This window comes from Ruditapes philippinarum, unplaced genomic scaffold (genome assembly GCF_026571515.1).
Source record: "Ruditapes philippinarum isolate M1 unplaced genomic scaffold, ASM2657151v2 ctg1753_1_1_1_1, whole genome shotgun sequence".
Lineage (NCBI taxonomy): Eukaryota > Metazoa > Mollusca > Bivalvia > Venerida > Veneridae > Ruditapes > Ruditapes philippinarum.
Window position 1 is genome coordinate 45,816 of NW_026856219.1, and position 24,909 is coordinate 70,724.

The following is a 24,909-nucleotide window of genomic DNA, read 5'->3' on the forward strand; positions in this document are numbered from 1 at the left end:
CAAGTTTAAAGAAATTCTATTGCACAGTTTTAATTTTGCCTATTATATATTACAGTCCGGCCCATGTTATTCGACAACCCTTTATTCGAATACCCGGCATTATTCGAAGTAGATCGATCGGCGGTTCCGTTTTTATTATGCCCCCACAATGTGGGAGCATATAGCGTTGCACTTGTCCGTCCGTCCGTCCGTACGTCTGTCCGTACGTCCCGAAATCTTGTGAACGCAACTCCTTTTAAACAGGATGGCAGATTTTGCTTAAACTTACAGGGATGAACAACCTTAATATGTAGATGGTAGTAAAGGAAGGAATTTTTGCTGAGACCAAATTCAACAGAATTATGGCCCTTTGTTGATTTTTTCACTATATACTATGTAGAAATTTTGTGAACGCAACACCTCTTAAACCGGATGGCAGATTTTGCTTAAACTTCCAGGAATGAACAACCTTATTGTGTAGATGGCAGTAAAGGAAGGAATTTTTGCTGCAACCAAATTTAACAGAATTATGGCCCTTTGTTGATTTTTCACTATATACCATATAGAAATTTTGTGAACGCAACTCCTCTTAAACCGGATGGCAGATTTGCTTAAACTTCCTAGGATGAACAACTTTAATGTGTAGATGGTAGTAAAGGAAGGAATTTTTGCTGCGATCAAATTTAACAGAATTATGACCCTTTGTTGATTTTTTCACTATATACTATGTAGAAATTTTGTGAACGCAACTCCTCTTAAACCGGATGGCAGATTTTGCTTAAACTTCCAGGGATGAACAACCTTAATGTGAAGATGGTTGTAAAGGAAGGAATTTTCGCTGCGACCAAATTTAACAGAATTATGGCCCTTTGTTGATTTTTTCACTATATACTATGTAGAAATTTTGTGAACGCAACACCTCTTAAACCGGATGGCAGATTTTGCTTAAACTTCCAGGAATGAACAACCTTATTGTGTAGATGGTAGTAAAGGAAGGAATTTTTGCTGCAACCAAATTTAACAGAATTATGGCCCTTTGTTGATTTTTCACTATATACCATATAGAAATTTTGTGAACGCAACTCCTCTTAAACCGGATGGCAGATTTTGCTTAAACTTCCTGGGATGAACAACTTTAATGTGTAGATGGTAGTAAAGGAAGGAATTTTTGCTGCGACCAAATTTAACAGAATTATGGCCCTTTGTTGATTTTTTCACTATTTACCATATATATGTTGTCAGTGGGGGCATCCGTGTCCTTTGGACACAGTTCTAGTCTCTATATAAAACAATATAAATACGAGCGTATTATTCGAAATGAATTATCCGAATACCTCCTATTTTTCGAAGTAAAATTTCGGTCCCGATTATACAATTATGAAAGAATTTCACACCTATTATTCGAAGCCAGCCTAATTATTATTCGAAGCCAGACTAATTGACGCAGATCCACTCGCTGACCGGTCGACTTGTGAAAAATATCAACAGTCATGCGTGTATTTAGACAATCATGATAATAACTCTTTGTGTGTTTTTTTTATCAATTTTATTATCGAAAATGAAATTAAAGCTATGCACCGTGTCCGATTTTGTTACTGTTATTGCTTGAAGATGACAGCAATAATTTTCATACATAACGTATATATGAATTTGTCAAAACAATCAAAACATGCTTTACATTAATTGTAACGCTACATGAGAGCCTTTATCCTTAATCGAAAATACCAGAGTTTACCTGTAAATGTAGTAACAACACGGCCATTATCAAAACTTTGCGCGAAACGAAACGATACATAATTTAGAATAAAATGCAAGTATTTATGTCTTCAATGTCAATACAATAATTTTTACGCATCTTTTCTTTAATATTTATTTTTCTCGATTGATTACAGGGAGTAAGTGTGTTGTAAACGGTAGTTTTGCTATGATTGGTCAAAGGGGAGTAGTTTTCGTCTATCACAATATTTCGATTTCGATTATTCGAACCCATCGATTATTCGAAGTAACTATTCAGTCACAGACACTTTGAATAAACGGGGTTGGACTGTATTTTGGTTTTGGAGTGATATATGTGGATTTATTACATGCTTTTCGGTGGTTTATAGAAATATATCAGTGATATAAAACTGGTAATTTCACTGTTTGAAACAGTGAAAATACCACTTTGATAATTTCACTGTTTTGAATTTTAGCCCCTTACGTTGTTTCAGTAAATACCAGCGTGCACAGTACTGGGTACCAACTTAATGACGTGACGTCGTAAATGACGTCACGTTGTATTATTATTTGGCGCACTTTTCATTCAGTACTAGGTTATAACGTCTTTTTAAACGTTTTTTGCATATAATAAAAAGAAAATTTGTCTAGTTTAATGTAAGATCGAAATATATTTCACCTCGTGAAATATACCTTTTGGTGCTCACTCGGTGAAATATATTCCGATCTTACATTGAACTAAACAAATATCCTCTATATCATTATTTAAATGAAATTCACATCCAATTATGGCAGTAATTTTTTTCAATCACTTATATTTTGTAATTTTCGGAAAGAGACATTTCGTCTCATTCCAAAATGACAGCTGTTTTGGTGGTACGTTTCTTTCAAAACCTGAAGTTTTACGTAAGTTTATTTTGATTCACAGTATAAACTGTCCCGTGCTTTTAATTTACAATTTTACATAAAACTTTAGTCCTTTCAAATTTATTTTTCAGTCTAAGGACAGCGTCCAAAATGGCCACAAATTAAAAATAAGTCGTTGCAGTATTATTAAAGTATATTTAAGAAAAGTTAAAATTTACTTATAGTAGTGGTTACTTTCATAAAATATCATAACCTGACAAACGTAAAAATCATGAAGATTTACGGGATGAACTCTAAGGCATTAACAGATATGAAAACGGCTTGATGTAACCGTCACGTAACTTTATTCATTTTATGATAAATTCTATTTCTAACTTACTTGTTACAAGTCATTAAGATAGAAATTAAAATGCACTGAGATGAAATTATAATACCCCCGCACAACGAAGTTGTAAGGGGGTATACTGGAATCAACTTGTCCGTCCGGACGTCCGGCCGTCTCCTCGTCCTCGTCGCCGGTTTTTCCTTGTCCGCCCAATAACTTAAGTATCCTTTGACCCACAGTCTTTATATTTGGTAGTTAGATTGGTCATGAATAGGAAATGATCCCTGTTGATTTTGAGGTCACTGGGTCAAAGGTCAAGGTCACAGGGGCATTGACTTCAAGAGCTTATCCGCCCAATAACTCAGATTTATTTGACCCACAGTCTTAATATTTGGAATGGAGGTTAGTCATAATGAATAGATGACCCCTATTGATTTTGAGATCACTGGGTCAAAGGTCATGGTCACGGGTCTGGATTGAAAAAGCTTGTCCACCCAATAACTTAAGATTCCTTTGACCCACAGTCTTCCTGTTTGGCATGGAGGTTAGTCATGATAAATAGATGACCCCTATTGATTTTGATGTCACTGGGTCAAAGGTCAAGGCCACACGGGCCTTGACTTCAAAAAGCTTGTCCGCCCATTAACTTAAGATTCCTTTGACCAACAGTTTTCATATTTGATATTTAGATTGGTCATGATAAGTTGATGACCCCTATTGATTTTTAGGTCATTAGGTCAAAGGTCAAGGTCACATGGACTTTGACTTCAAAAACCTTGTCAGCCCAATCATTTAAGAAACCTTTGACCCACAATCTTCATATTAAGCATGGAGGTTGATCATGACCATAAGGTGACCCTTATTGATTTTGAAGTCAAAGGTCAAGGTCAAAGGGCCTTGATTTCAAAAAAATTGTCCGCCCAATAAATTAAGATTCCTTTGACCCACAGACTTCATATTTAGTAGTTATATTGGTCATGAATAGTAGATGTTCCCTATTGATTTTTAGGTCAATGGGTCAAAGGTCAAGGTCACAGGGGCCTTGACTTCAAAAGATTGTCCACCAAATAACTTAAGATTCCTTTTACCCAAGCCCTTATATTTGGCATGGAGGTTAGTCATATGATTAGATTGATTTTGAGGTCACTTGGTCAAAGGTCAAGGTCACAGAGGCCTTGACTTCATAAAGCTTTTCCGCCCAATGACATAAGATTCCTTTGAACAACAGTCTTCAAATTTGGCATGGAGGTTAGTCATAATTGAGTAGATGACCCCTATTGATTTTAAGGTCACTGGGTCAAAGGTCAAGGTCAGGGGCCTGGATTGAAAAAAGCTTGTCCACCCAATAACTTAAGATTCCTTTGAGCCACGGTCTTCATGTTTGGCATGAAGGTTCGTCATGATGAAAAGATGACCCCTATTTATTTTGAGGTCACCGGGTCAAAGGTCAAGGTCACAGGGGTCTTGACTTCAAAAAAGCTTGTCTGCCTAATAACATAAGATTTCATTGACCAGAAGTCTTTATATTTGGCATAGAGGTTAGTCATGATTAGTAGGTGACCCCTTTTGATTTAGAGGTCACTTGGTCAAAGGTCAAGGTAACAGGATTTTTGACTTCAAAAAGTTTGTCTGCCCAATCATTTAAGAAACTGTTGACGAACAGTCTTCATATTTGGCATGGAGGTTGATCATGACCATATGGTGACCCCTATTGATTTTAAAGTCACTTGATCAAAGGTTAAAGTCACAGGGCCCTTGACTAAAAAAGTTCGTCCGCTCAATTGCTTTAGAATTCTTTGGTCAACAGTCTTGAAGACATATTTGGTATTGAGGTTGTTTATGACTTGTAGATGACCCCTTTTGATTTTTAAGTGCCTGTGTTATAGGTCAATGTCACAGGGATTTGACATTAATAAGCTTGTCTGCTCAAATGCTTAAAAATGCCTGTCCCCAGTGTATTGATTTTCACCTTTGAAGCATGTATTATACATAACTTAGAAATGCACTGGCTTAGTAACCTCAGATTTGGCAGGGAGTTTGTCCTAGAGCTTTAAATGGCCACTGTTAATTCTGTCAAAGTGGTATGAGAGGGTATTCACGCCATGACAGTGGAAGTTCTAGTTTGCATTTTATTACACCCACATCGTGTATTTAATATGAGGTTAAATATGACAGTAAATGGCCGAAAAAACAGGATATTTTTCTAATTTGTAGGAATACATTTGCAATTAAAGTAATATAACCGTTTGTTATATAGTCGCAACTTTTAGATATTTCAAATTGTAAAATAAATAAAACACGTCCTTCCGTCCGTCTGTCTGTCTGTTCGGGCGAACAACAAATGGTCTATGAGGTTCATTCCGTCCATTATTTTAGTTAAAAAAAGAAGGAAATCCTGTAAACCGACTGGTTTATGTGGTATTTTTACTGGTTTATGGGGGAAAATGCCACATAAAGATCCGAGAAAAGCACATAAACCCCAAATGTTGACACGTCCGTCCGCCCGTTGGCAATTTGGTTTCCGGAGCATAACTTAAGTTCCATTCGGAACCCCAATATTTATCCCAATATTGGGAAGAAAATCCCTATTGATTTTTGGGTCAAAAGGTCAAGGTCACTATAACCTTAAAATTAATAACAATTTCCGAAGCATAACTTAAGTTCAATTTGGCCAACAATATTCAAACTTCATAGGATGATTGTTCATATTGGGTAGAAGACCCCTATTGATGTTTTGGTCAACAGCTCAAAGGTCAAGGTTACTATTACCTTTAAACTGAAAACAGTTTTCGTAGCATAACTTAATTCCCATTTGGCCCATTGTGTTCAAACTTCATGGGATGATTATCAATATTGGGTAGAATACCCCTATTGATTTTTGGGTTACGAAGTCCAGGTCATTATAACCTTAAAACTGAAAACGGGTTTTGCTTAAAAACTTAAATATTAATCAACCTACAGCTGTAAAATTTTATAGGATGAACAGCCATGTCCAATACATGACCCCTATTGATTTTAAGTTCATAAGATCAAAGGTCAGGGTCACAATGACCTTAACACAGAAATTTGTGCTTTCCGGAGCATAACACAGCTTCCATTTGGCTTACAGTGGATGATTGCCTGTATTGAATAAAAGATCCATATCTATATTGGGGTCACAAGGTCAAAGGTCAATATCAAATGACCTTAATATTGTTAAAAGTTTTACAACTGTCAAACTTCATAGGATGATCACATATATTGAGTACATTAATTATATGCCCTAAATATTTGCTTATATTATGTTATATCCAAGGCTTCATTCTGTCCATCCATCGTAATAAAATTATTTAATTACCATGTCTTACAAATGTTTCATTTTTTTTTCTAAAAAAAATCACTTTCGGGCATATAATGCTCCGCCTAGCCGTGCTCTTGTTATTACTGTTACATCAGCATTTAATGAAATGACACTTACAAATATTGATGTATATATTAGTACCGACCGTCATCTCGAACCCCGCCTCAAGTATTTCAGTGTCGCAGATCGAAAATAAGTCAGTACTCAGTATTTAAGCAGAACTCAGTTGACTTCAAAACTCTGAAACCCAAAGTACGTTTGACCCCCAAAGTGCGCTGTGAAGTTTACCGCACTTTGGGGTCGGATCCCATAGTGCGTTTGACCCCAAAGTGCGGTGTTACAGACCATAAACGAGTACATATGGTGTTTTCATTAATATTTTGGATTTTACTGCTTGCTTTGTTGGCTTTTCAGCGTTATTAAAATTAGATTGAGTCTTCCCACGAACATATACACGTTGAACGCTTCATACTGTTACGTTAGGGGTTTTTTTTGTAATTTTTTTTCTTTAAGATATTTTCTTTACAGGTTACGGAAATAAGAATTTTCGTAATGATTAATTTGTATAATTGTGGCAAACAAAAGTCGTCCACAACAATCCACCACAGTCCTATGCAATATTATACAAATTTCATTTCTTTATTGATTTGTCAGTTTTAAAAACAAAGTCTTAGCATCATTCAAACTTTTAAAAGCAAAAATAACAAAAAATGTTTTTGCTACGAAGACGATGCAAGCTTTATTATTTATTATAAGAAGGTGACCATTGTTTGTTATTTTACATTATACATATTCTATTCCTTTCATTTTATTACAAGAGATGTACAATGTAAATTAAAAGAAAAAAGTATAAAAATATATTTTTGAAAGAAAAAGGATGGGATCATAAATTCATATAACATTAGTAATTCGGTTCGTCCCTGAAACAATAAAGAAAAAATTATACTATAGATTACATAGAAATGTTATTGAATTATCCCACAAAAATTTTGCAATTGCATTTGATTTTGAAGCGCAAAAATCAAAATCATTGAACAGATTTTAACAAAAACGTTCCGTATGCTTAATGTATCTTTGAACTTCTAAAAATATAAATGAATTGCCTTCTTCGGAATAAGCAACATTACCAAAAAGAAGAGTTCCCGTATTAAGAGGATGAAAAATGCGAGAAGCATTAAATGTTGTATTCATTGTGTTGAGTTGTTATGATATATTCAAAATATCTGTTATATAATAGCGATTGTTATTCTAGTACGGAACGTTCGTATCCAAACAACATAAATATTTGGTACAACCACCGAGGGATAACCGAAGTACTTACACAGTATCGCTAATGGAAGAAAAGCTGCCAACATCGATTGATTATATTAAATTGTCAGACACAGGTAAGGTTTTAGTTGTATAACTCAGTCTTTAGTGGATTTGTTCACATGCAAATAAATGACTCGGATAAAGTTCCAATATTGATCAAGTTTCATTTTTTATTCAACGGTTGCTGTGTATATATGTTTTTACTTATCTGGCATTTTTGCGATTGTAAATTTAGGAGTAGCTCGTTTGCTGTGTCCCATCATTTAATATTACTTTACCTTCAATGCAATTAACTTTTTTTTCTGATTAAAGACTTAAAACAAGATATAAATTAACGGACACAGGTTTTTCAAGTGATAAAAGTTTATGTTGTTAAACTAAATACATATGCTGATTCCCTTTGTTTTCTAAAATAAAATCGTTAGGAATATTTTATATCAATAGTGAAGAAGATCTTCTTTGAATCCCCAATTTGACCTGATATTGCTATTCTGTAAATACGCAAATGTAATGATATATAGTTATATAATGGTATATGGTCACATAATAGTATATTTATGGTTATAGCTTGTTTACGGATAGTGATCCTGTTCAGACACCTTATAGTTTAATCAATCCATTTTTGTTCAGACGCTAAAATAACTGAAGGAAAGATGCAGAATCGCTCAGAGCAGACAATAAATACCAGAGAAAAGCGACAGACGACCGACTACGAGATGGAAATTTTCTTCGTGATTGACTTTGGACTTTACAAATGGTATTTTTAGTTATTTATTTTTATACGCCCGCGTGAAAAACAGGTCGTATTATAGTCCACCCCCCGGAGGGCGGCTGGGGGACATCCGATTTTTGTTCGGAGCATATCTCCTACACCCATAAAGGAATCAAAATGAAACTTCATACAAATGTTCACCACTATAAAAAGCCGTGTCCCGTGCATGAACCAGATCTCTAGGTCAAAGGTCAAGGTCACACTTAGAGGTCGTAGAAAAACGCTTGTCCGGAGCAAAACTTCTACATGCATAGAGGGATTTCAATATAACTTGGCAAAAATGTTCACTATTGTAAGACGGAGTGTCGCCTTGCAAATTTAGGTTCCTGCGGCCAAGGTCAAGGTCACACACAGGCGTCAAAACTCAGATAAAATATGAAAAAGTGTAATGGGACCATTTAGTCATTATTTATTGAGGGATTGAAACACAAATGTTCATTTTTTATGACAACTGATGCAAAACATGTAATTTAGGTTAGTATTTGAAAGGCCAAGGTCATTTAAGATGATTGTCAATGTCACTAAAGATAATAAAATATAGAGATTTTGTCCAGAGCATATCTTCTACACATACCGCGGGGTTTTAATGAAACTGCATACAAATGTTAACTACTATAAATACCGTGTCTCGTGCATAAAACAGGTTTCTAGGTCAAAAATCAAGGACAAACTTATAGGTAATTGAAAAACGCTTTTTTTGCAGAGCAAAACTTCTACATGCATAAAGGGATTTCAATATTACTTTCCACAAATGTTCACTATTGCAAGGCGGAGTGTCGCATGCAAAATTTAGGTCCCTGCGGCCAAGGTCAATGTCACATATAGGGGTCAAATTTCAGATAAAAATATGAATAGGTGTATTTGGACCATTTAGTCATCATTTTTATTGCGGGATTTGAAACACAAATGGTCATTTTCATGACTACTGGTGTGAATTTAGTTTAATATATGCAAGGTCAATGTCACTTAAGATGATTGTCAAGGTCACTAAAGATGATAAAATAATTATAGAGATTTTGTTAAGAGCATATCTCCTACACGTACGGAGGGATTCTAATGAAACTTCTTACAAATGTTCAAATCTATAAGAAGCCGTGTCGTGTGTATAAACCAGGCCCGGCTTTCACTAACGTTCTCAAAGTCAAAATCTCAGCTCAAATCTGAGATTTTTCTCAAATCAGAAATTGAGATTGAGATTTGTCTCAGTTTGGCTGGAACTAAAAATATTGAGAACAATCTAAACTATATATCTGAGATTTTTCTCAGATGTATTGAGACTAAGCTATGGCTTTCACTAACGTTCTCAAACTCAAAATCTCAGCTCAAATCTGAGATTTTTCTCAACTCAGAAATTGAGATTGAGATTTTTCTCAGTTTGGCAATCACTAAAAATATTAAGAAAAATCTCAACTTAAGATTTGAGATTTTTCTCAGATATATTGAGACAAGGTTTGGCTGTCTCAGATTATGTCTCAGTGAAGCTATATTATTATTATCATGGATATTTTTACTTTCTGTATGGTTATTTTTATAAATAAACATAATTTGACCTTTTTTGGCAAATAAAGCTCCTATTAATTTCATATATTAAGTAATGTATTGTAAACACATGCAAACTTCCAGGGATGAACAACCTTAATGTGTAGATGGTAGTAAAGGAAGGAATTTTTGCTGCGACCAAATTTAACAGAATTATGGCTCTTTGTTGATTTTTTCACTATATACTACGTAGAAATTTTGTGAAATCCACTTCTCTTAAACCGGATGACAGATTTTGCTTAAACTTTCATAATGTGAGATGGTAGTAAAGGAAGGAATTTTCGCTGCCAGCAAATTTATAGAATTATGGCCCTTTGTTAATTTTTTCACTATATACCATATATATGTTGTCGGTGGGGGCATCCGTGTCATTTGGACACAATTCTAGTTTACAGAACTAATGATTGATGATCACCAAACTTTGTCTGTAGCATTCTTTTGTAGTCTCTTTATCAAGTTTGCTCATATTTATTTTATTAGCCCCTATGGCCCCCATTAGGAGCAACTATAGCTGAAATGCCCCGGGCCATGGTATTTCTTCAAATTATAGTTGAATAATGAAAGGAAAATATCTCATATTGGAATTTTTCTATATATGTGTACATGCATACATATGAACTCTCCCAATTTGAGCGGGAGACAACCTCTTTCTCCTGTCAATTTTTTTTAACTATATTGCTAAGAATAAGGGGTGTTTTAAAAAAATAAAGAAATCTCCCTCTTTTTCATTTCAAAAATTCCTTCTATGTCTATTGTCAATTAAAAAATCTCCCTCTTTTTGAAGTAAATTCTCCCTCTTGAACATTGAAAAAAGTTGACATGTATATATTCATACTTTATTTTTGTCTCATTCGTATACATACATGTACATGTTATGCATAAAAAAAGATTGAATGTCTTAATGTCATGACCTGTTTGCTTTTCAGAGATCTTGAGGTCATTCACCTGCTTTGTATCTTTCTGTTTGTGGGCATTGCATCATTGCAGGTTCATTTGTAGGTCACCCCCAGGAAATGAAATAAGACCTAAAGAATTATTACACCTTACTAACATGGACTTCAGTTTTTTTTTCTTATGTTTTTTTCTTACTTTTTTTTCTTCTTTTTTTTTCATTACTAGGTAATATTAAAATATTTTTTCAATAGAAAAACACTCAAACTAATAAGTTAAATAGTAATAAATTTATTTCATAAATGTAGATATGGCTAGAATTATTTTTCATCTTATTTTACTTTATAATCTTTTGTAACTTGCATTTTACATTAAGGAACAAAACTTAAGTTTATGTGAACTCACGGCAAATTTAGAAGTATTTCTTGCTTGTCTTTATGTATTTTGTCATTTTTTATTTTTTGTGCTATTTTATTATCAGTTTCGATTTCAATATTTTCTATTCAGAATCACATTTTGCAAACTTGGTTATCACTTGTTGAAAATAATTTTGCACTGTTTCATACAATGTTTGTAAAGTTGTTTTCATGGTCACTGAATACATTTCATTAAAACAACCTTTTGCCTTTTTCCTCTATGTAGTTAACTTAAAGTTACATTTTCCCCATTTCTATTAGGGAGTAAGATAATTAACCTGAAATGTTAACTTTCAAGTCGAGTTGACTAGTATACCAATGTTATCTTAAATAAATATTGACCCAAACTTGGTTTCTATCATTTTACTATAAAGAAAAAAACAACAATCAGTGTCGAAACCTTACAACTAGAGAGGCCAGTTGAAGTTGACCTGGACTTGCTTTTCTACAAGTTTATTTGAAAAAGATATTTCTATAATCACTGAAAAACAGTTGTTTCCGGTGAGCGATTCAGGGCCATCATGGCCCTCTTGTTTTAGTTTTGCATACATATTTTATTTTAGTTTTGCATACATATTTTTTTAAACTTTCCATAAATATTTTATTTTTGTTTTGATAACATATTTTTTTTTTAAGTTTTGCATACATATTTTTTTTTTAGTTTTGCATACATATTTTATTTTTGTTTTTCGTACATATTTTATTTTTGTTTTTCGTACCTATTTAGCAAATCAAAACAGTCTTCACATCTCATAACAGCTCATAGTTGAGAATAAAACACGGTTACAATAGTAGCACAGTGGTTAGGTCATAATTCTGCCCATTTTTGGAATCGGCCTAGTCGTTTTCGGCCGGGCAAGTCTGGTTTCGAGCGAAAGGCCGACCCTTTTTGGCCCACTTTTTAAATTATAATTATGTATTTTACATAATTATTTTTTTATTATTGTTATTACATACTATTATATTAGTGTTCATTTGGAAAACGCTGTTGATTGGTGATAAGTAATTATTCAACCCAACACCCTGAGAATAGCGGGGTGGGGGGCATTAAACCAAGCCGACCTCTTGTACAATATTCGCCCTGGGGGGGGGACTCAGATAATAACATCCCTGCCTTATTCCCCGAAACAGTGCAAACGTCAAAACAAGATTCTTTTTTCAACCCGCACTATCCCGGGGTGAGGGAGGTGGTTAAAATGACTGGTGTATTACAATAATGCACAAGCAAAGCACAAAAACATCTTTTAGAAACTTAACTACTTGTTGTATGGACCTGAATAAAAATCACCTACCTCTCTTCCCATAAATAATCATCCATCTTGAAAATCCTATACTGTAACCAAAAAATGCGACACTGTAACACGTTCCCTACGGTGAAAATAGACCAGGAGAGACCGGGAATTACCGATAGAAGTACATCCCTCTATAAATAGATTTTTGGAATATTTAGGTCATCAACAGACTCATCATTCTATTCAGCTTTCGGATACATGTACAACAATAACATACCATAATAACACACTGTGTACTACAAAATGATAAAAAAATTACCCCGAAGAGCGCGATTTATTTACGGAAAATGTTATTTCATTTGAAAATGTTTGCATTGCGAAATTCTCCAGTTCGTTATTCATTGTATATATCGCGACATTTCATTTTTAATTAATAATCAAGCACCCTCATACCGATCGGAATGATCGGCTTTTATTATGTCCGACTAAAAGGCTCGAGAAGTTGCTGTCGCCCTTTCACAAAATCTGATTTCATTCCATAAGAGGCGCCGCGCTTCGGCGCGGATGCCAACAATAAAAGATCTAAATAGGTCCTTATAATCCAACTGGTTTAGAAAAAAATGCTTATAGCTTTGAAGGATTTTTATGAAACTTGGATCAATTGTTTAGCACATCCAGATAATGTGCAGAACTTATATGCCAGCTGTGCCGGCTCAAGGTCGGGGTCACACATACAGGTCAAAGAATTGTGACTTGGGTTTCATGCCCGCTCCTTATCTCCTAAACCCCATGAAGGATTTTCATGCACATTGAGTCAAACGTTAACCACATCGAGACCATATGCAGAACCTTTCTTTGCGTCACCGCGGACTATTTATATATTTATGTATATATTTCTCCCTTGCCTGAGAGCATCTTTATTACTTTCACCTTATCGTAAATTTCCACTTCATATAACATCACACTGTTTGTAACTTGCATTTTCTAACATCATACTTTTAGTAATAAAAAACACAAACGCCCTGATATGTGAAGTTTTATTTATTTAATTATATATATATATATATATATATATATATATATATATATATATATATATATATATATATATATATATATATATTTTTTTTTTTTTTTTTTTTTTTTAAACATACTTTTATAGATATATTTAACCGAGTTTATGCCATATTGACCGCAGGCTATAATTTCTTTTGTTAAGTACTACACAATGACCATTCAATTACGGTCTATTCATAATCGATGTAATTTTATCACCTTTCTAGCGACTGTGTTTCAGTTTAATTTTTGATACTATACAGTACACACGTATTGAGATTTTGTGCTCGATTGTGTGCACATTATACATGTAATACACCCCTGATGAAGGCATAATACGCCGAAAGTACTTGGGTATTTATACTTTAGCACTGTATGAACGTTTATTTTCTCCAAATTTATTTTTTTTTCCACGTTCTTGTATCCTTCTTGGGATCCAGTGTTTTTGAAAGGTATTTTGTAGATGCAAATATTTTTCACAAACCTTTAAATATATATATACTAAAAAACTGTTTGCTATTTCTTTTTGATACTTCCAAAAATGTCATTTCTTTTTGATGCCTCCAAAAATGAAAGTTTTGGTATATGCAAATGGCGTTTGCAAATGGTGTACTGTAATTTACAGATGGCGAAGTGTTTGAAAATGGTGTTTTACATAGAGGATATTTGTTTAGTTCAGTGTAAGATCGGAATATATTTCACTGAGTGAGCACCAAAAAGTATATTTCACGAGTGGCACAGCCTCGAGTGAAATATGTACTTGTGGTGTTCACGAGGTGAAATCTTTTTATTATATGCAAAGAAACGTTTTTAAAAGACATTAAACCTAATACTGAATGAAAAGCGCGCCAAATAATACTACAGCGTGCCGTCATTTACGACGTCACGTATTAAGTTTGTTCCCAGTACTGTGCACGCTGGTATTTCACTGAAACAGTTTCAAACAGCGAAATTACCAGTTTTATATCATTGATATTTCTATAAACCATCAAAAAGCATGTAATAAAGCATGTAATAAAGATATATTTTTCTCGTTTTATTAATCAAAGCACTGAATGTACTGATGGGGAGGCTATGAGAGAATGTTTCAGACTTATAGTTTCTTTTCTTTTTGCTTAAAATATGCTACCAAAATAAAAAGATATGCACATTGCGCTATTTATCCTTACTGTTGCGTTCAACCATTCATATTTATGGTTAATGTGGTTGACTATTCATTTTGTTAATATTCCAGAACATTTCATTGAGGTCTACATTCGGACTGTTAATCATGCACATTTTGAAAAACCTAAACTGTCAATAATAAATGACATTCCAGCAAGTATGACGACTGTTCATTATCAGATAACAATAACATTTTACAACTGACGGTTCCTTATCAAAATATTCTAGGACTGTTCATCATAAATACTTTATGTCATTTTAATATTATTGAATGATAATAACAACTGCAAGTGATGCAACATTTTTATTGAACATAAAAATTATACACATTTAGATGTACCATAATTGAGATCAATAAGATACTGTCTTGTGATGAGTATTAATATTCATGCTCTACGGACAGAAGGTTGTCTTCTCCAGAAGCAAATCTCGAATAAAATCACGTTTAAGAAAATTATTCCCATTTCATTACTGACGGCGTCAGATAATATTAAAGCTAAATATTTCTTGAAAAAATACATATCTGCAAAACTTATTCAAAACTGAATCAACCTAAGTGAAAATTGATCAGGAAGTTATATCTTCTTTTTTTACCGCCAACACTCAACCAGCTTATGGTAGTTAATCGATAGATTCTACGTGTATTTTTAAACCTCACTAGCTTGAAATATATACTGCGGAAAATCTGTTGTTAACAGGGTGTGCGGTTATTACGTAGGGTTTTCGCTGTCGACCATTTCCCGCAAATAGATGAGAACATCGAAGCCGTCAGTGCTATGAATGGTGTTATAAATGGCGTGTTTTGGAAGCTTTTGTTGAAACTTCTCCAAATCCCTCAAAAGGCGTGCACGTCGCGGAGAAGGCACACGGAAGGTCATAGTCAAGTCATCATAAGTACCAGAGGTGATTGGTTGACCTGTCGTGACTTACTCTGGAGGTTTGGCGCTAATAGATGCCGTTTTTGTTGTCGTCAGTCAGAAAGTTGATGCCTTGACGGTATTGTCGTCTCCTTTACCACCAAAGAACGAAGAATGGGCTTCCAGGAAGAATCTGCTTGAAAAAGACGTCCCAGATGCTATAATCTCGGACATATGGTTATTCCGGTGCCGAGTATAAATAAACTTAAAACACACACACTTTTGTTGAAAACAAAACAAAAAAAACAACAACACATTTTCTGTAGTAATTTTTCAAGTGTTGTAAAATGAATAAGAAATTCCTCTTATGCCGCCGATTATTTTTAGAACACAAACATATAAGTTCTTTTTCTTTATTTTTCAAATAAACATTAATCACTTCAGCGCGCGCAAATATCGTTTTCAAATTAGAGTTTCGTAAGATATGTTAATGACTTCCCGATGCTCGACTGTAAGTAATTTGTATATGTATGCGTTTTGTTTTTGTTTTTTTTTTAAATTAAAGCTTCTTATTCTTTAATATTTTTTATGTATCTCATAATCTGTATTGAAAATTTGAATTTTATTACACATGGACTATCAAATTATGATGCGTTGCCCTAGAATTGAATAAACTTTCTAATTACACAATACGGGGTCATACTGATCTTTGCGTCTTTCTCTGAAATAATTATTTCCTTGTTAAAACATATTTGACCACATATTTTCATTCTTTAATTTCATATCTGCAATTTGTAAAGATAATAATTCTCTGAAAAATTCTTGATTTTTGTTTAAATCACTACTCCGTGACGTCATACTGCCGCGGTAATCAGGTTTAGGCATACGTACGTCTGTAATAAATAGTTCTGGTATGAAAACCCTTCAAAATAATAACTTAGAAAAAATCAAGGTACTATTTTTTGACCTGATTACCGCGGCAGTAAGATTTGAATGACGGTTACTAGTATTAACATTGGGTCGGCATAGCCTCCCCAAAAAAATCTACAACAAAATACACAAAGAAGCAAATATGTGAATATTTGAATGCTAATAAAAATAATTTATCAAGAATAAATGTAGATCTTAATATTTTTTTGCAAACAGTATTTTAAATGAAAACAAAACAAAATTCAGTATGTTTATTGCGACGTCATAATTTCATGACGTCATTAATTAGAGCGCATGATGTCACCCACAATAATCAGTCAATATATTATTTAATATATGAAATTAATAGGAACTTTATTTGCCAAAAAGGTCAAATTATGTTTATTTATAAAAATATCCTTGCAGAAAGTGAAAATATCCATGAAAAAAAAAAATGATTTAGTTTCATTGAGACATAATCTGAGACAGCCAAACAAAGTCTCAATATATGTGAGAAAAGGTCCCCAAATATAAAGTTGAGATTTTTCTCAATTTCTTATAGTGAAAGAAAAACTGAGAAAAATTTCAATCTCAATTTCTGAGTTGTGAAAAATCTTAGATTTGAGCTGAGATTTTTACTTTGAAAACGTTAGTGAAAGCCGGGTCTGGTCTCAAGGTCAAAGGTCAAGGTCACACTTAAAGGTCATTGAAAAATGCTTGCATGTTTAGAGGGATTTCAATATAACTTGGCACAAATGTTCACTCTTGTGAGGCGGAGTGTCGCGTGCAAAATTAAGGTCCCTGCGGCCAAAATCAAGGTCACACATAGGGATTCAGATACAAAAAATTGCTAGAGATTATAAAATATCTAGATATTTTCCGGATATTGCCCAGAGCATATCTCCAATATGCATACCTATAATGCTCACATCTCTGTCAAAAGCTTTTGTGACGGGCGTATATTGGGACAATGTTGCCCTTGTTCTTAAAAGTACATGCCGCCATGTATAGTATTTCAATAAAGAGATCAAACGTGAGAAAATGTCCTGATATACGGAATTTAGAGTCAAGAAATGATTTACATTTTATGTGAAATTATTGACAGACTTTGCAATAATTTTACTTTATTTTTATACTTATAAACTCTCTCCCTAAAATACACGCAACTATTGAAGAGTAAATACGCTTCAACGGATATTATAGCATAAAATCGGCTAATTTTCCCTCTTTTGCCTATGTTATAACGGGACCAAAACCATGTGTTAACATAGTCACGCGCTCTTGTTATATCCCGGTTTTACCTATGCGCAATACATACAGGCCCAGTAAACAAACAAAAAAAAAATTAACGATTTGGCCTTTATCGCCAAAGAGTCATGCGCTTTTGTTATATTGAAATTATTGATTCGAGGGCATCAGTCGCATAAGTAACGGCGGGCAGCATTTAAGTAACTATGCCGGAAATACGGCGTATAGACATCGCCGATAATCTGAGTTGTCGCCCTTTCTAAGAAACGGACCGTTGTCAATGTAAACAAACCCTCCGAGTAACTAACAAAACAAGATAACACACAATGAATATGAGAAAATGTTGTTTTATTGATGTTTATATTGATAAATGCTCTTTATATTTCTTTGAGAGAATAATGTTTAGTGCCTGATTTTTATTAACTTGTGTGCTCGAAAAAAAAAACGATTCTGATGTTATTGATCTTTTTTCTACCGTCAATCAGAAATAGTTCTAGGAATTTCTGACGGTCATGTTTTGTCTTGTGTAGAGTAATTTAATGTGTATTTTTTCTTTAGTTAATAAATCTCCAATGTTAAGCTTTGTTAAATCAATTAAAATTCGAAATTCCGTTCGGTTCTGCAGGGCATTTGTACGTATTTCCAAAGATGTTGGCCCCGGAAAAATAAAACGCATACGTAAAACATGTAGCATTGGATAAATACCGTCCAAGCACAAGGATTTAATGTATGTGTTTTGTATTAAATCGACATCATCAATCTGTTTTAAAATTTTATGCTATAATAGCGTCAACGCACGTTTATTTCGTGTTATAAAGTCTGCAGAGTCCCTCGGAACTGTTGGAGCCCTCGCCCTACCGGGCTGGGGCACCAACTGTTCCTCGGGACTATGCAGACGTTATAACACGGAAAAACGTGCGTTTACCCTATAGTAATTTCCAGTCTCGCGAGATATCAATTTTACACGCTGTTCGTAGCAAAATACAAAGCCTACGAAAGCTTTTACAACATAATATTCCGTATATTTTTCAACTACGTGACTTTTTGGGCATTTACTTGGATTGTAAGTGCCGTTTGAAATTTTTGAATGTTATTCTTTGTTTACTTTACAATATTGTACTTTTATTAACAAATATCATTTTATTTAGCATGATGGATATATAGCACCAAAATAGTTGCGACCCGCATTTTCACAATGTTCATGAACATTATCGGGAATCTAGAGGCTTTGTAACACCGCACTTTGGGGTCAAACGCACTTTGGGATCTAGCCCCAAAGTGCGGTAAACCTGACATCTCAGTTTGGGATCAAACGCACTTTGGGATCAAAATCTAATAAGAATTGACCGCCAAGTGCTTTGGTATGCTACATATCAACGAACGTTGGGTTCGAGAGTTTTAAAGGTGTGAACTGAGTTCTGCATAAATACTAAGTACTGACTTATTTCGATCTGCGACACTGAAAACTTGTAAATGGAGTCGATACTTAATTAAATGCATCAATATTTCTAAATGTCATTTAAATGCTGATGTAGCAGTAATAAAAATATGTATTTGATGCTTAAGGGGTAAGTGTTTTATTAATTTTACTACTTTAAATATCTAAAACTTGCTGCTCTATATAACAAACTACTATAGAACTTAAATTGCAAATGTACTTCTACACACGTTTTTGTCAGCCATTTACTAGATAACTTTTGGTGTCATATTGAACACCATATTAAACATGATGGGATGTAGTTCTATAGAGGATATTTGTTTAGTTCAGTGTAAGATCGGAATATATTTCATCAAGTGAGCACCAAAAGGTATATTTCAAGTGGCACAGCCACGAGTAAAATATGAACTTTTGGTGTTTACAAGGTGAAATATAGTTCGATCTTACACTAAACTAAACAAATGTTCTTTTTATTATAATGCAAAGAAACGTTTTAAAAAGCGCGCCAAATAATAATACAACGTGACGTCATTTACGACGTCATGCCATTTATATGGTTCCCAGTACTTTGCACGCTAGTATTTCACTGAAACAACGTAAGGGGCTAAAATTAAAAACAGTGAAATTATAGAATTGATAATTTCGCTGTTTAAAACAGTGCAATTATCAGTTTTATATCACTGAAAGCATGTAATAAATGGCTTTAATTTCCATGAACATATATCATATAGAGGATATTTGTTTAGTTCAGTGTAAGATCGGAATATATTTCACCGAGTGAGCACCAAAAGGTATATTTCACGAGTGGCGCAGCCACGAGTGAAATATGAACTTTCGGTGTTCACGAGGTGAAATATATTTCGATCTTACACTATACTAAACAAATTTTCTTTTTATTATATGCAAAGAAACGTTTTAAAAAGACATTAAACCTAATACTGAATGAAAAGCGCGCCAAATAATAATACAACGTGACGTCATTTATGACGTCACGTCATTAAGTTGGTACCCAGTTCTGTGCACGCTTTTATTTCACTGAAACAACGTAAGGGGCTTAAATTCAAAACAGTGAAATTATCAAAGTGGTAATTTCACTGTTTCAAACAGTGAAATTACCAGTTTTAAATCACTGATATATTTCTATAAACCACCGAAAAGCATGTAATAAATTGAGGTAAACCATTTTAGATATGAAATAACATTGCAAAATATGCACACAAAAAATATCTGACATATGTTTGCGGTTCGGATCTAAATATCCGTCCCAAGGGGACCCGCCCATTGGGCGGTAACGAGGCTTAAACGGTATATTAAATGAATCTTACACTGGCTGCCGGTACAGACCGGAATATCTAGCTCGAGGGTAACTGTTTACGGCGGCAACGAGGCTCAGCCGAGTTTCCGCTAAACAGTTACCCGAGAGCTAGATATTCCCGTCTGTACCGACAGTCAGTGTTTGATTCTTTTTCTTGCATATTACATATCAATTATTTTCAGAACAGAAAAAAAGAAAACTGATAAACTTGCCTTACATAGGGGTGTACTGTATAGAGAATAATAGGTTGGTGCCGTGGATGGAGAACGTTTATCTGGCGAGGCGGAGGAATTTATTGGGTGAGCCGAAGGCGAACCCAATAAATTCCGGAGCAGAGCCAGATAAACTTTCTCCATCCACGGCACCAGTCTATTATTCTATTTATCCTGTCACCGTTTTTTTAAAGAATTTTATTAGGCAAACTACCTTTAATCACACTATCGGAAATGTTTCTATATAAACAAAGAAGGTCCTAATAATTCTACAACAATGCACTTCTTATTATCTCCCTGTGTATTTTCACATTGAGGGCGCCATTTTGTTTGAAAAAATTTGATAAATAAAAACAATTTTTTGTCGAATTTTGTTGTGAAAACTATCTAGAATGAAAGAAAATGGTCTAACTAAGAAAATGAATTCGAACACCAATATCTTTTATTCAGTCGTTAACGCTGTACAGACGTTTAAATTATTGTTTACGTGACGTCACAATGTAGCGCCAAACAGCACGTGCAAAACAATCAAAAGTCAAGTACGCTATTTTAATGTCGCAAACGAGTTAAGTTTTACATTTATTTCACTTTTAATAATTTTTATTTCGCTTGGAAAATTATAGAGTGAAATAAAATAAACAAACAAAGTTTTATCAACGTTTCCAAAATTCGTTATTCTACACACAGAAGATTTAACGACAGTTTTTATATTTTTTCTTGAAAAGTAGTCCGGCAAACATATATACCACGTGATCAAGTGCCGTAGATCAGTAAAAATATACGGCACCTTGTTATCGGCCGAAATTGATACAAGTGACAGGATAAAAGAATCTTTCACCGGCTCCCGGTACAGACCGGAATATCTAGCTCGAGGGTAACTGTTTACAGCGGTAACGAGGCTCTGCCGAGTTTCCGCTAAACAGTTTCCCGAGAGCTAGATAACCCCGTCTGTACCAACAGCCGGTGTTTGATTCTTTTTCTTGCATATTACGTGTCAATTTCTTTCGGAACAGAATTTATGAAAACTGATATTCTCAATACGCACTTTTTTCTTATAGTAGCGTATGAACATACAACTTCATTCATAACGGAAAAATGACGTCATCCTAAGAACACGATTCATTCATTAAAGGTGCGCGTCAATGACGTCATTTAAAGCACGCGACATGTCTTACATGGGGGGTGACAATCTCCTACGCAGTGATCTCCCCTTATCAGTACATAGATCTCTGCCATCACAAACATTGAAATATCAATATTTGGATATTTATATTTTTTAGCTTCTTAATTTATTTTTCATTATTTTGTATACTTTTAATATTTTTTCGATAAAATATAACGTACGTAGGTACAAAAAGTTAAAAATAAAACAGAAAGAGAAAAATGACGTTAGATTTTCTATGTAACGGTCGATATTTACATTTGAATTTCGACGTTACGTCATGTGACTTTCATCATCATGTGACGTCTGTGGAGGCAGTGATTACAATTCTGCCAAGAGAGGTAATCAGTGTGAGGAGTTTGGGGGGGGGGGGGGTGAAAGACAGAGTTTTCTAGCACCGGTGTAAACGGTAGATAATCCTGTCTGAGATGCAAGAATATAAGAATCTTACACCGGCTGCCGGTACAGACCGGAATATCTAGCTCGAGGGTAACTGTTTACGGCGGTAACGAGGCTCTGCCGAGTTTCCGCTAAACAGTTACCCGAGAGCTAGATATTCCCGTCTGTACCAACAGCCGGTGTTTGATTCTTTTTCTTGCATATTACATGTCAATTATTTTCGGAACAGAAATTATGAAAACTGATATTCTCATCACGCATTTTTTTCTTATAGTAGCGTATGAAGTTACAAATTCATTCATAACGGAAAAATGACGTCATCCTAAGAACGCGATTCATTCATAAAAGGCGCGCGACAATGACGTCATTTAAAGCACGAGACTTGTCTTACATGGGGGGTGTAAGACAGAGTTTTCAAGCACCGGTGTAAACGGTAGATAATCCTGTCTGAGATGCAAGAAATAGAGGATATTTGTTTAGTTCAGTGTAAGATCGGAATATATTTCACCGAGTGAGCACCAAAAGGTATATTTCACGAGTGGCGCAGCCACGAGTGAAATATGAACTTTTGGTGTTCACGAGGTGAAATATATTTCGATCTTACATTAAACTAAACAAATTTTCTTTTTATTATATGCAAAGAAACGTTTAAAAAGACATTTTAATCTAGTACTAAATGAAAAGGGCGCCAAATAATAATACAACGTGACGTCATTTACGACGTCACGTCATTAAGTTGGTTTCCAGTACTGTGAACGCTTGTATTTCACTGAAACAACATAACGGGTTCAAATATTCAAAACAGTGAAATAATCAAATTGGTAATTTCACTGTTTAAAACAGTGAAATTATAAGTTTTTATCTCACTGATATATTTCTATAAACCACCGAAAAGCATGTAATAAGACAGGGTTTTCTCAATCTCCTACGCAGTTATCTCCCCTTACAGGATTAGATCTCTGCCATCACAACATTTTCGTCAACATTTTTGACGATATGAATTTTTTCAATTTTTATATTTATTTTAAAAAGTAAACTCGGTTTTGCTAATGTTTCAAGACTGCTAGGTGTTAGATGTGAACTAAAATAAAAAATAATTTTGGAAACATAAATATTATGAATTAAAATTTTTTTTTAAAAATTTTAATACCGCACCGTTTATTTCCAAAACATTGACCCCTCCCGAAAGAGAAATCATTCAAGTTATTATTAATTTCGACTCTACGCTTAACAATTTTTTTTCCAATCATATTGACATATTTTAGACCAAAATTCAAGTTTTAATGTTTATTACAGATAAATCATTTTTTCAACGATTTCATTGGCGTATACGCCATTTTTACACAATCATGTGATAAGACCATCATCACGTGATTTGTGTGAAGGCACCGAAGCGTAACCGGTGCGCGGAGTTTGGGGTTTTCTAGCACCGGTGTAAACGGTAGATAATCCTGTCTGATATGCAAGAAAAGTTTGAATTTACTTATAGTAGGAGTTACTTTCATAAAATTACATGACTGGTACCTGACAAACGTAAAAATCATGAGGATTTACAAAATTTACTGTAAGGCATTAACTGATGTGAAAAAGTCTTGATGTAACTTTATTCAATTTATGTTTTTTTTCTTTTTTAACTTACTTGTTACAAGTCATTTAGATAGAAATTAAAATGCATTGAGATGACATTATTTGCGTTTTCTTGCATGTCAGACAGGATTTTCTTGCATATCAGACAGGATTATCTACCGTTAAAACCGGTGCTAGAAAACCCTGTCTTACACCCCCATGTCAAACTCCTCACAGTGATTACCTCCCTTGGCAGAATTGTAATCACTGCCTTCAAAGACGTCACATGATGATGAAAGTCACATGACGTAACGTCGAAATTCAAATGTAAATATCGACCGTTACAAAGAAATTCTAACGTTATTTTTCTCTTTCTGTTTTATTTTTAACTTTTGGTGCCTACGTTCAATATAGTTTATCAAAAAATTATCGAAAGTATACAAAATAACGAAAAATAAACTCAAAAGCTAAAAAATATAAAATATCAAAATATCGTCTCGGTAGAAAATAATCTCATAATTTTTAAAATTATTTCTAAATATTCATATTATTTATTTATTTATTCATAAACATTGTTAAATAAATGAGAGAAAACTTATCTGATAGATAAAAGCAGTAGATAAAACAATTTTTGAAAAAATACAGTATATCAGAAATTCTGATATATCGGGACCTTGGTGGCAGAGATCTACGCCGAAGAATTAAGGGGAGATCACTGTGTGGAGATTGCCCCCATGTAAGACAAGTCGCGTGCTTTAAATGACGTCATTAGTGCGCGCCTTTTATGAATGAATCGCATTCTTAGGATGACGTCACTTAACCGTTATGAATGAAGTTGTACGTTCATACGCTACTATAGGCCTAAGAAGAAAATGCGTAATGAGAATATCAGTTTTCGTAATTTCTGTTCTGAAAATAATTTATAAATTATGTAATATGCAAGAAAAAAGAATCACACACCGGCTGTCGGTATAAACACGAATATCTAGCTCTCGGGTAACTGTTTAGCGGAAACTCGGCAGAGCCTTGTTACCGCCGTAAACAGTTACGCTCGAACTAGATATTCCGGTCTGTACCGGCAGCCAGTGTAAAATTCTTATATAAATACACTTGTTACTATATATAGTAACAAAATTGCCTATGATATCAACTGATTATGATTGTCCTCGTGACCGATTATGAGTTGGCGGCCCCG

At 34.2% G+C, this 24,909-nt stretch overlaps 1 protein-coding gene across 4 annotated transcripts in view; it reads left to right on the forward strand.

Moving 5' to 3' along the window:
* Positions 1–24,909, forward strand: part of LOC132745835 (uncharacterized) — a 146,133-nt gene that overhangs the window by 38,219 nt on the left and 83,005 nt on the right. For all 4 annotated transcript variants that reach the window (XM_060734824.1, XM_060734826.1, XM_060734825.1 and 1 more), the window contains 2 exons: positions 7,480–7,612; positions 8,169–8,295. In XM_060734824.1, the coding sequence (XP_060590807.1) occupies positions 7,480–7,612; positions 8,169–8,295 (260 nt within the window). The remainder of the gene's footprint in view (positions 1–7,479; positions 7,613–8,168; positions 8,296–24,909) is intronic.